A 13,290-nucleotide genomic window follows, 5' to 3' on the forward strand; every position below is an offset into this window, starting at 1 on the left:
GGTTTGGTGTGTTGTGTGGTTTTTTGCTTTTGTCCCTTTGTTCGGTTCAAGTTAATTAGATCGGGCGGGCCCAGTGTGTAATACTTCAACTTCAACATTTGATGTACAGGACATTTGGGGATGGTGGTGTTCAACATGGTGTTGGTTTTACGCTATGTTGACTTTCGTCTACGCGCTGTTTCTTTTCTTCCTTCTTTTTTCCTTTTTCGTCTTAACAAATCTGTGCGATCTAGGAGAGGATAGAAGAGCATGGGCATCCGGGCAGTTTTCCCGTTGCCATGCTAAAGAGAAAGTTGACGAGTAGTAAGAAGTACTACAAAATAGAACCAATAATTACATACACCAGTTCTCATTGCCTGGTATTCTAAACATCACCACCATTTCGTCACCCTCATCACACCCTCATTCCATCCCCTAGTCACAGCCTTTCAGCCTACCCACCACCTCAGGACTGAGATGACTTTCGTGTGATGAATTCACCCCAATCCACCCCTTTACAGCCCCATCGCCGGCCTTGGCTAGCCCCATTAATTCTGTAACTCACCTACTAGTGGTAGTGACTCGGGCGAAACTCCAGCGTCCTTACTCGGAGATCGGAGATGGTTGTACCCTCCTTTCAAGCGCCTTTATCACTATCAATGCTCGTCGGGTCCCGTGTTTTGGAATAGAACTAAGGGGGCAGTACGGGGGTAGGCTCCCAAGTCAAGCTGAGCAAGGAAAAGAGTATGACCATTAACCGAGTGCGTAATTATAACAACCTAACCTCGTTAGGGGAAAGGAGAGCGGGGCAAGACAATACTACAATGGAGACATGAGAGTGTCCAGGATAGCAGTCACCAGATGCGTTGCTATCCAACGCCACGGTAAATCTATGGTGGCGTTCGAGGCACGCAGCTCCCTCCAAACCAGACGAAGAGGGGGGTGCCGAGGTTGGTACAAGCATCGTGATGGTGATTCCGCCACTGCGTACGTCATTGATTCCCCATATGTCCGGCAGTGCGACCACATGGCCAGCCCCCATGATTGTCAAAGGGCGGTTTGGAAGTTTGGATGACACAAGCCGCCAACTCTGTCATCAACTTGTAGTTGCCCGGTTCTGTCGATCAATCGTCTTGCAGAATGGCAGTGATTCGTAGGAAGAACGGCGGTTTATCATCTGTGTTGAGGCAAGTACCACCCCAAGAATTTCAAGCACACGACTTCAAGTACCGGGGTTTGAATTCGATGTGACCCGTAATATTAGATATTGTTGTGATCCGCCTTTTACTTTGATTTCCAGGAATAAATGGGTTAACCTGCAGGGGGTTCTACGTGGGCATGGGAAACGACAGAGACCCAGAATGTGAATACCGCGGATGGGGTTAGGGTTGACACGCCGGTAAACGCGTTCGAGAACATTTCGCAGTCAGCAAGGGATATTTAGACAGAACCACAATGTAGGTTGCCGCACGGATGAAACAGCAAGCACTTATTTACCGGTGGCCCTACGATAATCGGCCGTTCCGTGTATGTCAAAGCCATTATATCAAACATGAACGTTACAGACCAAAGTGAACCGGAACCCAACAACGCCAATTTTCCATGGCCCCAACTAATCAAAGAAGAAAATTGTCTTTGACAGCACACAGTCAGAAGCCCCAATGCTATCCGGCGTCAACTTCGAGCGGATGATGGAGCTTTCGCCAGCTATATGTGACTTCGTCCAACAAGAATGAGACTTTTCCTAGAATGGGATCGATTATGGTTCTTTAGAATTCGTTCAAATCTTTTTGTTTCTGGTCTCGACTCTTCCGCTCGCCTGCCGACCACGTTCGGGGACCTCGCTCGGGGATATCCAGTAAGTCCAACCTCTCACAAGTCCACCATGGGTTCACAGTGGCGTATTCCGTGATACTCACCCTTTCCTCCGAGAAGGTCCGATGTTACAGCCGATGGAAAACATAGGCCAAACTTCGGTAGACGACATTCTAATATCCTGTGGGTCGGCTAGGACTTGGAACACAGGAAACAGGCAAACCGTCAAACCGATGTTACGCAGGTGATGGTGTTCTAGTGAACACAACTCTACACCGAAACACGTCACAAAATATCGACACTTGATAGGCCCTCGTGGTGTGCCTAGATACTCATCGGATACTTTTAAAAACGCCGGCTTTGAAAGATTCTGCCTTGCCCGCGGGTAATGGCAGAAGGGGAAACACAGCGTGTTCGCCATGTCTCAACGGCTGAGCGGCAGTTTATGGGACATCAAACACGCAAATTAAAACACTGGTGCGAAGGAAAATAAAAGGCAAATAGAACTCGCTTTCTTATTTTAGGAGTCTACGAGAATGATTGTAGAGGGGGTGGGACTGCTGTGGTCTTCTCTTAAGTGGGCCCGCGCCCCAAAATTTTCAAGAACATCCAATGCCCGCATGGCTCAGTGGTAGAGCGTGTCACTAGTAAATTCTCTATGACAAGGTCACTAGTTCGATTCTGGTTGTGGGCAAAGTATCCGAACTAAGATTTTTGTATCTTTTGCACTCATTATTTTGCCTTGCGGTAGCCTTGTCGTCCCCCATGCCTGCTTGCTCATTTTATGCGAAGATGTTTAAGAGATAAATAAGTATTCCGAACAGCCTTAGTTTCCAACGCTATCAGCATGAAGATCCCGCAGTATCACATCAGCCGGAAGCAATCAAGGGTGGGAAACAAAGAAAACGTGGATAGGTAGGTAGGCTCGCTGTGGCCAAAAGAAGCGGCAGACTACGGTACCATCTAAAACCGATACCTCAAGTCCAATCCATTAACATCCGATCAAATATTAACAGATTTTGATTGAGTTACTATTTTTGTCTTCTTTCACTTTTTTGATTTATTCTTTTTGGTCTTTTTTCACTCTTGTAGAAACGTAAGTTCTCAAGGACTTGGTCTGCCGGCTTCTTTCGGCCACAGCCAGTTATGTCAACAGAACTCACCCCTCAGCCAATGATACCTGACGCGTCCTTAACGGGTTCAACATTGCCGATCGCCCATGACCAGACCGTTTTACTCCGATAGTTCCCGGTGGCTAATGTTGAAGGCAGTTGAGGTTGCCTCTGGCCAATGCCTAAAACAGCCGTATTACACAGGGAGGCCTCCTAGAGAGTACACCTGGGGTACAGCATTTGTACGTTGTTGAATGGCTGCTTCAAGTTCCGTAACAGATTTGTTAACACCATGACACTGGGCAGCGGGAGACTAAGTTCAGCGTTGCTCTACGGCGGGGCGATTGTCGAGAGCAAAACCATTCGCTGCGTAGGGAATGGACAGGTAGTACTAGCTGACTGCTTAGATGGGGGCTCTGGGGGAGGAGGTAACAAGGAAATGACTAGCCACTCACAAGAGAAACCTCGGCTCAAATGCAATTGCCCCCCTTTTGTGACAGGGAGCCAGGCAGGTCCTACTGGCACGGAGCGCTTCCCGCCCGGCGAGGTCTAGAACAGCCATCCATAACCCAAACCAAGGCCCAGGTTGCCTTGGGAGGTCCTCCGGGTACCCGGTTACTGGGGACGGATCCGCGCACAAAATCCAGCCCACCGGATCTTGCTCGACACTTATAAATAAGCCTAGCGCTAGGCCGTGGTAGGGTAAAGGTGCGTGTGATGGCGGCTCATATCAGAGCGGAACCCCCTCCTTATGATGTGGTGTGACCTTGTCCAGCATGGCAAAGGAAGTAGGTTAAGGATCTAAGCGGGGATTTCGGCTTGGGGCCGGTAGTCGGGGATCATACAGAGAGCGCGGAAGATGTCTCCAGGAGCGCTTGTTGAGCCCGCACATGGATTATAAGGGCCAGACCTACATCGGCTCCGTCAATGACCTTAGTAATGGTTGCCTCTGTATCCCATTTGTAGGGCTCAGGAAACTGCTTTCCTCTCAACAGTTTGTAAGTACCACTACCTCCAACGCGGATAATTTAAACGGCATAGCTTTTGTCAAAGTACCGTAGGGAGAGGATTGGGCCTAAGGCCTATGATGGTAGATGTTCATTTGAAGCGTCCTCCAGCATGGCTAACCTGCAGTGAATTCCGAATCTCATCTTTGCCACACAGTTATAACCACCCTGGCGTGCCGCTTGAGAAACCTGGGTCGAACCAACTCAGCATACCAGCCTCATCGGTGACAGCTTCATGTAACCACACCGACATCTCCGGCGATACTACCCGACAGGAGGGCCAAAGAGAATTGTCCACGGGGCGATCGCCAACAGCGACCGCTGACGCTTTGTGTAAGGTTGTTGGGCGGAACCGCCCGCGAGCCGACAAGGTACATGAGCAAACACCCCAAGTAGTCTCTGTTTTACACATGCAAACACAGGCTGTCACTCCTTAACGATGTACGCCGTAAACCATATTCCATTTTAAGCCCTCGTGGCGGCGAAAATCCTCGGCCAGGACGAATCGATCGCGCGGCGTGGCCTCGATTAGGCATCTTTTCGATCTGTTATTATAGGAAGAGACATCCCATGTGGGCAGCTTCCGCTGATACCAGCATGACACACGTAGCCTGCAAGTTCCCGTCCGCGAGCCACGTCGATGGAAGGGTCCCAGGCTGCTTGTACCACAAGCCAACCGCGTGAGCTTGATGGTGAGCAATGAGACCGGAGATTGGAAAGTGTAGGATATTTTAAAGCTTCGCCCTTTCATCAGAGGCCATTCGTGTTTCTTTTCCTAGCTTCTGCAAGAGTCTTGAACGTAGACTAAACAGAGAACCTCAACTGAGCCGACCAACAACTACCCGGACAGCAAGATGGCACCCACTGGGCGAACATATCCTCAACATACCGGTTGGAGAACCGACATGCGTCGCGCCACCAATTCCGGATCCTCCACCCCGCGTAGCCACCGCTCTCGCTGGCTCAGCCCTGATCACGACACGCTCGCGGCGCTCCTTCGCGATAACATCGATAGTGCTGGCTCATCCAGTTATAGCAGCAGCAGCAGCAGCAGCAGCAGTGACGGTAGCGGGCCCCGAAGCTTGGCATGCTCTTACTTTCCATTCCGACGCACAACGACCCCGGCTGGTGAACCAACCGCAGCCTTAGTTCCAGGCGGTGCCTACACCCTTTCCTCCGTCCCCCCAGGCACTTCCCGAGATCCCGGTAGCCCACTGGCACCAGGTTCACCCCTCTTCGGAGGTCCAGCTCAGTCCCGCGACCCCATGCTTGCTAGGGCCCCTCGCGCAACCGTTCACTCCACCCAACACGGAGGGCTTACTACCGCACTCGCATCCAGCAGCGTGGCTGCCACCGCAGGTGAGAGTAATTCATATGGGTATTCTGGCACGGCGTCGGCTTCAGCACCGGCTTCGGTATCGTCGTCGAGATGGGATAACGGGGGCGGAGGAGGAAGTGGTCGTGCCGGCGGAACAGTAGGCGATAGCGGCGCTAGCGGCGCCAGTGGCAGCAGAACGGCCGGTGGTAGGGTGCTGAGTTTGACAGAAAGGAATTTGCGGCGCACGTCGGGGTTTTATGAGTACCTACGGACGGAGCGAGATAGGGCCAGAGAGTCCGAGGGTGCGGGAAATGGAGGATTGACTCGGAGAGAGTCGTTGCTAGCGACGCTGAATGAGGTAGGAAGCAGACTAAGTGGAGAGCGGAGGTAAAAGGTGTTTGTCGGGGTATCGGCGCGTTAAGATGTTCGTTTTGAAAAGTAGGCATCATGTCCAAGTTTCATAATGATGGGTTGGCCCTAGGGTGAGGTTCGTTAGCTTGTTTGATTCCTGTTGTCCACCGAAGGAGAAGTCCAGAGGGGGGAGGATTCCCATGGCCTTACATTTCCCCATTTATCAACGCGATGATTTCTGAATTCGAGACCGTTTGTTTCATTGCCGGTAGCTATCGCTGTGTTTGTTACAACCGGTCTTCAGGCTTCTTCCACCCAAATAACGCACTCCCCTCCCCTATAGCCCCACGGATGTTATCCACCAGCGCTTTAGCCATGCCCTGATTGCGCCTCCCCGCAGCTGCGGAGCCGGTCATCCCTGATGGCCTGGCAGAGGATGATGGCTCGCTACCCATTGTGGGTAAGATGTTGTCACTCGCCGAGAGGCTGACAAACAACGAGAATGGAACCAACCAGACACATAGGCCGAAATAGGACGCGATCTCGGTGAATGTGGGGACATCGTCAGGTGTGTCGTAATACGAGGTCATGTTCTGGTAGGCGCGTTCTTGGTAGTGGGAGAAGTGCCTGAACCAAACGTAGTGGTTGATCAGAACGAGAACTAGAACCCCTACTTGTCAGTTGTTTGGTTGACACGCAATGTGACGGAACATGACCCACCACAAGAAGTCAAAAACAGAGGATCTGAGAGCTTGACAAAGGGAAATCGCCGCATGTTTCCGAGGTAGATGAAGTGGGAGAAGATGCCCAGTGCCGTCGGTAGGAAGGGGAAACGGTCGACGACGCAAAGGAACAGTTGCAGGACCATAATCGAGTAGATGAGTTTCGTCAGGACCCGCTTAGCGATCACGGTGTGTTCTTCGACAATCTCGGAAAGGTAGTAGAGCCCGGACGCTGGAGAGAGCATGCACACATCAGCAAGAGAGCGCGACGCACGAACATGCTGCAGCACGTACCGATGGCCAGTGTCATGAAGCAGAAGCCCACGACGGAGCCCACATAACCCACTAATGGCAGAATCCACATTTTGAACGGTGATTTTCCCCCCCTTAAAGTGAAGTTAAAAAGAACCACGTCACGTTCGCCGGGAAGGAAGAGAGGTACTTGACAAGCTCGTTTGGAAGAAACAATGAGCTGGTTGCGTGGCCAATTGGTGTCGCATTCAGGGGACCTGGAAGAGCTGCGAGCTGCTTGAGCTCCGTGCATGACGTGCCCCTGAAAGCGTGTCCACAGCGGGAAGATGCGCCGGACGCGGCAGATCGTTGATCCCCGGCAAATGAGTTTACTTAGCGGGTTAGGGTTAGATAAGGCTTATCGCAAAAGACACCCACAAAATTCCAGCTATCAGGAACCTGCCGTTCGCAAGCACGAGAAGTTGCAAGTCGTTTTTGTCCCCATCTTAATCCGCAGAGTTTACGGATAGCTGTCCGCCGTTTCTAATCCGCGCAGGCTCTTGACGTGCACCAACCTCGTTTGCTTTTCACCTTTACGCTGCCTCTACGAAGTATCTGGCCCACTGCCACCAATAATTTTACCCCACCACCGCTTCGATCGTCGACCGCCGAGTTTGAAGTGGCTCAACCGAGAGGTTTGCGCAGGTGTCGAATTGAGGAGTCATAACCCCCTGATATTCACTCTACATAATAATTGCTTCGACCGGTGACTGTCAACTCGCAGCATGTCGCGCCCCGAGGATACCCTGTTTGTTCCGCCCCTCACATGTTCTCTCGCGCTTCCTAACTAACCAACCCCTCAACAGCGCGGCCGATGTCCACTACGACGATGTCGAAGCTCGGAAGTACACGACAAATTCCCGTATCCAAAATATTCAAGCTTCCATGACCCAGCGGGCACTCGAGCTTCTCGACCTCAAAACGCCGAGTCTGATCCTCGACATCGGCTGTGGCAGTGGTCTGTCGGGAGAAATCCTCTCGTCGATTCCCGAGGAGGAGGGTGGGCCACATGTGTGGGTGGGCATGGACGTGAGCGCATCAATGCTGGACGTGGCGCTCCAGCGGGACGTAGAAGGGGACCTTCTCTTGGCAGACATTGGACAGGGCGTGCCGTTCCGCGCCGGCGCGTTCGACGCTGCCATCAGTATTAGCGCCATCCAGTGGTTGTGCAACGCTGAGAACAGCGAAACCTCACCGGCCGGTCGACTCTCGCGCTTCTTCAACGGGCTCTATGCGTCGCTTAAACGTGGTGGCATGGCTGTGTGCCAGTTCTACCCAAAGAACGACGTCCAGAAGCAGATGATCACTTCTGCCGCCGTGAAGGCCGGTTTTGGCGCCGGCTTGTTAGAGGACGACCCGGAGACGAAGAATGTCAAGGTTTACCTTGTCCTCACCGTTGGGAGCAGCGCGATGGCTGGCAAGGGTGGCGACATTACCGGTGTGGTCGACGGCATGGATAACGTGGATGTGATGGACCATCGCAAGAAAGGCAAAACCGGCAGGGGCGACATCAAGAAGGGCAGCAAAGCTTGGATCATCAAGAAAAAGGAGCAGATGGAACGGAAGGGCAAGATCGTCAAGTCGACCTCCAAGTACACGGGGCGGAAGCGGCGTATTCAGTTTTGATGTTTCGCTATGTGCCTCATGTTTCTTGTTCCATGGTTGGTTGTCTTGTTAGGAGTCCGGGGTTGCATCAAGGGCGGCGTTTGGTTCTGAGGATAAAAGTACCTCCACTGTTTACCATGTTTCACAATTATTCGTCAAATTTGATACCCATTTCTTTTAAGGGTCATTTTGCGTCCCTATGAGGTCTCTCCATGATGAGTGTGCATTTCCGTGAGCCGCGGGGCCGTGGTTCTGGCAACGCAGCAAGACAAGAGAGCAAGGTTTGCTAGTAAATACTGCCCGCATTGTTGCCGGTACCCAAAGTTGCTTTTATTTTCGACTAGAATGTGAGCTTCCCCGAAACAACATTAGAATTCTCTAACATAAAAAATACACCTTCATCTTACCTAAGTGGTTGTGGCGAGGAAAATGAATATATTCCAAGATCTGATACAGTGTGGTTAAATATAAATATTTGTGGAGTACCAAGTTATTTAGTATATTATAATTATTTTATTGCGTTGAAGACTCCCACACGTTCGCTCGCATTCAGTGTACTACAAATAATTTCATGCTTCTTATAACATGCCTCCTCCCCGACAATCCATGTGCTTGAGTCTCGTTGCCGTGCAAGCCCAAAACTCGTGAATTTACGTCGTTGTCAACTTTAAATCACCAAATCTCAGACACCCCGCGCCGCTTTCCGCACCCCTGCCACTCCTTGGACTCTTGCTCCTTGTCAAACAATCAACACTAAGACACCAAACTGGGCTCGCCGGGGTGACCGCCGACAACCACCTAGTCTGAGCTCCCGAGATAACACACAGCCAAATGAGTCATGTCGGCAATATCATCTTCACATTATACTTGAACCGCTCTCAACGCCAAATAAATAGTTAACCCTCATTACCTAATACCAACCAACGTCCCATGAGTAGAAACTTCACCTCACTATTCTAAAAGATACTGCCCTCAATCACCACTCATATCAGACTCCTACAATGCCCCTCGAATTCTACATCCTTCCCACTTCCCCCAACTACACCTGCCTCGACCGCTTCAGCCTCTACCCTTGCCCATCTCCTCCCGAAGACAGCGCCGGAAACGTCCCCTTTTGGCCCATCTTTGAGTCTCTTCTTGGTCCCTCTAATCTGATACGTTCCTCCTCCCCACTCATTTCCCTCCTCGAAACAATTTCCTTCACCCTCACTGGCTCCACGTCACCTGCAACAGATCATAATCTCCTCCGCGACGCCATCTCCGAATTCCCCAACTTTTATACGAGAACATGGCCCCAAATAGCGGCCATAGCACTAGCTATGCCTGCACTCTTTCCCATGGGATATATCCCCGTCCTCGGACGGTCTAGCACCGAATTACGCCTTTCTCGTAAACAAGCGGCATGTTTAGTTGTGCATCAATTCTTGCGCACAATGCGTGCGCCGGAGTGGAGAACGGACGGGACACACGACTTTGGGATTTGGTATTCTCAAGAGGGTCAGCGGCAGGAGAGTGCAACGAGGGCTTATCTGAAGGCGGCGATAACCTATTTTGAGGAGGTGATTCCAAAGTTGGACGGGGGGGAGGATGAGTGGGGTGTGGTTTACTCTCTGCGGTCGCTGGGAAGGGAGAGCGCTCTTCCGGACGGGGAGGCGTGTCAGCTTGGGGAGGTGCAGGTGGAAGTCGTGGAAGAGTATGATGTCCTGCCGGGGAGTTTGGGCCTCCCTGGAGGCGCGGCGGTAGTGTCGGCAAATCGGTACGTTGGATTTGGGCAGTCGGCGACGCAGGAGGAGGTTCATGTCGGTACGTCGCCTGAGGCGTGCCCGGTTGTGTTGGTCACGCCGCCTTTGGAGGATGATCAGGTCTTGGTCGTTCAGGGTGCTATGGGCATGGTCAACGTGATCGGCCAGCGGAGGAATATCAGGCTAGAGCCGATGAGAACATCTGACTGCGCAGTGACGAGGTGGAGAGAGAGGAGGATGTTGTTCATGGATGCGTTGGAACTCGACTTGGTCGAGGAGGGTTCTGACGAGGGGCCATGGATTCTGCCCGATCTCCGGCCCGGCAACGTTGATCGGGAGATTCGAAAGGCATACACGGCGTTCTGCTCGGAAGGGTTCACAGAGGTGCGCACTGGCTTCTGGGGCTGCGGAGCATTCGGTGGGGATCCTGTTGTTAAGGCTCTCATCCTCTGGTATGCAGCCTCGCTTGCAGGGAAAAGGCTCGTTGTGGTTTGTGACAAACTTAGCCAGTCCGTCGCCGAAGAGCTGCAGGATCTCTTATCATCCATCAAGGCCCAACCTTCCTGGGTCGCAAAAGATATCGTCCGTTTGCTCGACGGCGCGCCGGGCGACTTGGTTCGCTACCAAACTTCCTCTTGGTTCCGAGTCGCGGCGGAGAACGTCGTGAGGGATGCTAGGTAAAAACTCCATCAAATTTGGAGAGGACGATCAGACCACTAATGAGATCCTCCGCCTCTATTTTGTAAGATATTACACCAATTGGTATAGCATCTAGCCTATAGGGTTCAATGGTAACTTGATGCCTTCCTTCAACCTGACATGTTTCGATGGCCGTCGCCCCTCGGGAAGCGCTCGCGCTCACCATACATACCGAAAACAATCTCATGTTTCTTAGGACATGGCTTCCCCGACAAACCTATGTACGGAGGAGGTACTTGAGTCCCTTTGTCGTGCAAGTTGAGGACTCGTGCATTCAGCCCAACTTTGAATCGCCAAATCTCAGACACTGCGCGCCGCTTTCCGCACCAAACCTCACCCCTGTTTGTCTTTTGGACCCCTCGGTTCTTGGCAAAGTTCGACACCGAGACACCGAACCGGGGCCTTTGTCTCAACCCCACACCCCACCGATACCTCCGGCGGTTCTCCGTCTCGGTGCTCGGTTTTCAACTCCCGGTATCCACCGCGTTGCGCTTGGCGGGGGTCTTCAACATCTGGACTTGTCAAATTTTGTCGGGAAGGGCCGAAAAGCTCGAAGGGGTGATCAGTGGGGCTAGGACGTTGTGTGCTGTGCACGACACTTCTGGACGAATCTGTTCTCATGGAATGGATTTACATTTGAGGGGAAGAATTGGAGAAGTGCAATGTTGGGGAGAATTAGCTACTCGTCGAATCAAATTGGGGAAATAAATGGTAGGCTTGCATCACTTTCCAGGAACTCATTGTCACAAAAATACATCATGGTAAGAACACCCCATCGCCTTGAAAATGTTCAGAAAAAAGGTAGTAAAAGTGTGTCGCGTTCCGGCCGCCGCTCTCATATACACGTAGAGTACATGGGTCCATAGCATGTCTTCCTTTCCCCTCTCCACCACCTCCTATCCAGTCTACGCAGAATGGTACTGGTTGCCCGCCGCTCGTCCGCCCCGTGTCCCCACTGGATTCCTCGACCGCGGATCTAACTCCTCCAGTCCTCAGTTCGTGGTGGGTTGATTCGTGGCCCGGGCTTGGAGCTGTCACGGGATTCGGTATGTGCACTCTTGCCGAGTGAATTGTGTTCATTAAAGCTAGTTGGATTTGCTTTATAGGGACTTCTCCATAGAGCTGAGGATGGCACGCGTAAACTCCTGGTTGGTGGCCTGGCCGCCCATGTCAGGGGTGCGGACGTTGCTGTGAAATCGGTTAGCTAGGACAAATGTAGGTGCATGATAGAATCGAAACATACCCCTGGGCAATCACATCGTAAACGGCGTTGGAGATACGGTTGGCGTGGTCATCGAGGCCAAGGTGGCGGAGCAGCATCGTGCCGCTGAGAAGGAGGGCAGTGGGGTTAGCCTGGTCCTTGCCCTTGATGTCAAGACCGACGTGGCGGCAGCCGGGCTCGAAGACGGCGACATCACGGCCCATGTTGCAGCCGGGAACGACACCTGGACCGCCAACCAGGGCGGCGGCGATGTTGGAAAGAATACCACCATAAAGGTTGGGCATAACCATGACATCGAACTGTTGGGGACGGCCGACGCACTGCATGGAGGCGTTGTCGACAATCATATCGTTGCACTCGAGTTGGGGGTAGTCCTTGGCGAGACGGTTGAAGGTCCCACGGAAGAGACCGTCGGCAAGCTTCATGATGTTGGCCTTGTGGATGCAAGTGACCTTCTTGCGGTTGTTCGCCAGGGCGAAGCTAAAGGCGAACTTGGCGATACGCTCCGACTTGGCACGGGTGATGATCTTGAGCGACTCGACGACACCTGGCACGCTCTGGTGTTCAAGACCGCTGTACTCGCCCTCAGTGTTCTCACGGATGATGCATAGGTCGATGTTGTCGTGGCGAGTCTTGAGGCCGGGGATGTTCTTGATCAAGGACACGGAAGCATAAATATCGAGTTCCTGGCGAAGCGCCACGTTGAAACTTTGGTGACCGGACCGGGTGATCGGAGTGTGCAGGATACCCTTCAGGCCGAGCTTGTTCCTCCTGAGCGAAGCAACGGCTTCCTGGAACTTCTCCTCGGTGCGACCGGTGGGAGTCGCATCTTGCAGACCAGACACTTCGATCTGCTCCCATGTAATGGGCACGTTGTCGGCCTTGAAAATGGTCTTGACGCTCTCGGCAACCTCGGCACCAATACCGTCACCGGGGATAAGGCTGACGGTGTACTTGCCGCCGTATTTCGTGGGCTTGAAGATGTCGGACTGGACGGTTTGAGAAGGGGCGTCGCTCACACTGGCGAAGGTGCGGGCAACATTGAGACGCTTTTGGGGCTGGGCGGCGGCCCAGAGCACGCGCTGTGAAGGAGACGCTGGTCAGAAAGTCTGGTTGTTTATTGCTTCCATGTTGGCTTTTAGCGTTGGCCGCGGTTTGGCGATCGCGGGGATCCCGGCCACTCTCGTGGGGGGTTGGTCGGCCGCAAGGGGGAGCACATGGCACACAACATACCTGGGCAGCGCGGGCAGAGTTGCGGGATAGCATGTTGGACAATTGGGCGGAGGAGAGGAGAATTAGGGGAACTCCACGAAACGGTCGACCTGAGAGAAGCGTGGTGAGAGAGGTTTGTCGCAGGGCAAATGCCGCAAAACGCAAAACAATGTGCCAGTGCCTCTGCGCCTGCCTTGTTGGTCGGCCCAGCTCTT

The 13,290-nt window shown here is 52.7% G+C and overlaps 5 protein-coding genes and 1 non-coding gene across 6 annotated transcripts; 4 read left to right on the forward strand and 2 right to left on the reverse strand.

The window, feature by feature from the left end:
* The first annotated feature begins 2,408 nt into the window (after positions 1-2,408).
* On the forward strand, positions 2,409-2,488 carry C8A04DRAFT_t53. Its single transcript has one exon. It is a non-coding gene; the product is annotated as a tRNA-Thr (tRNA).
* A 2,330-nt stretch (positions 2,489-4,818) lies between these two features.
* C8A04DRAFT_27332 (uncharacterized protein) lies at positions 4,819-5,622 on the forward strand (the record flags this gene model as incomplete). The annotated part of the gene is made up of 1 exon (XM_062780258.1): positions 4,819-5,622. One exon carries the CDS (start codon positions 4,819-4,821, stop codon positions 5,620-5,622), a length of 804 nt encoding a protein of 267 aa, XP_062638206.1.
* Positions 5,623-5,869: 247 nt separating this feature from the next.
* Positions 5,870-6,668, reverse strand: C8A04DRAFT_36209 (transmembrane adaptor Erv26; the record flags this gene model as incomplete). The annotated part of the gene is made up of 3 exons (XM_062783444.1): positions 5,870-6,243; positions 6,303-6,536; positions 6,599-6,668. The coding sequence occupies 3 exons, from the start codon at positions 6,666-6,668 to the stop codon at positions 5,870-5,872; spliced, it is 678 nt and encodes a 225-aa protein (XP_062638207.1).
* A 652-nt stretch (positions 6,669-7,320) lies between these two features.
* Positions 7,321-8,221, forward strand: C8A04DRAFT_36210 (S-adenosyl-L-methionine-dependent methyltransferase; the record flags this gene model as incomplete). The annotated part of the gene is made up of 2 exons (XM_062783445.1): positions 7,321-7,343; positions 7,402-8,221. 2 exons carry the CDS (start codon positions 7,321-7,323, stop codon positions 8,219-8,221), a joined length of 843 nt encoding a protein of 280 aa, XP_062638208.1.
* A 980-nt stretch (positions 8,222-9,201) lies between these two features.
* On the forward strand, positions 9,202-10,623 carry C8A04DRAFT_11087 (putative poly glycohydrolase; the record flags this gene model as incomplete). Its single annotated transcript, XM_062776830.1, has 1 exon — positions 9,202-10,623. One exon carries the CDS (start codon positions 9,202-9,204, stop codon positions 10,621-10,623), a length of 1,422 nt encoding a protein of 473 aa, XP_062638209.1.
* Positions 10,624-11,741: 1,118 nt separating this feature from the next.
* Positions 11,742-13,129, reverse strand: C8A04DRAFT_36212 (uncharacterized protein; the record flags this gene model as incomplete). The annotated part of the gene is made up of 3 exons (XM_062783446.1): positions 11,742-11,829; positions 11,885-12,945; positions 13,097-13,129. 3 exons carry the CDS (start codon positions 13,127-13,129, stop codon positions 11,742-11,744), a joined length of 1,182 nt encoding a protein of 393 aa, XP_062638210.1.
* Between the last annotated feature and the right edge of the window lie 161 nt (positions 13,130-13,290).

Source organism: Dichotomopilus funicola (assembly GCF_033296635.1).
Source record: "Dichotomopilus funicola strain CBS 141.50 unplaced genomic scaffold C8A04scaffold_20, whole genome shotgun sequence".
Lineage (NCBI taxonomy): Eukaryota > Fungi > Ascomycota > Sordariomycetes > Sordariales > Chaetomiaceae > Dichotomopilus > Dichotomopilus funicola.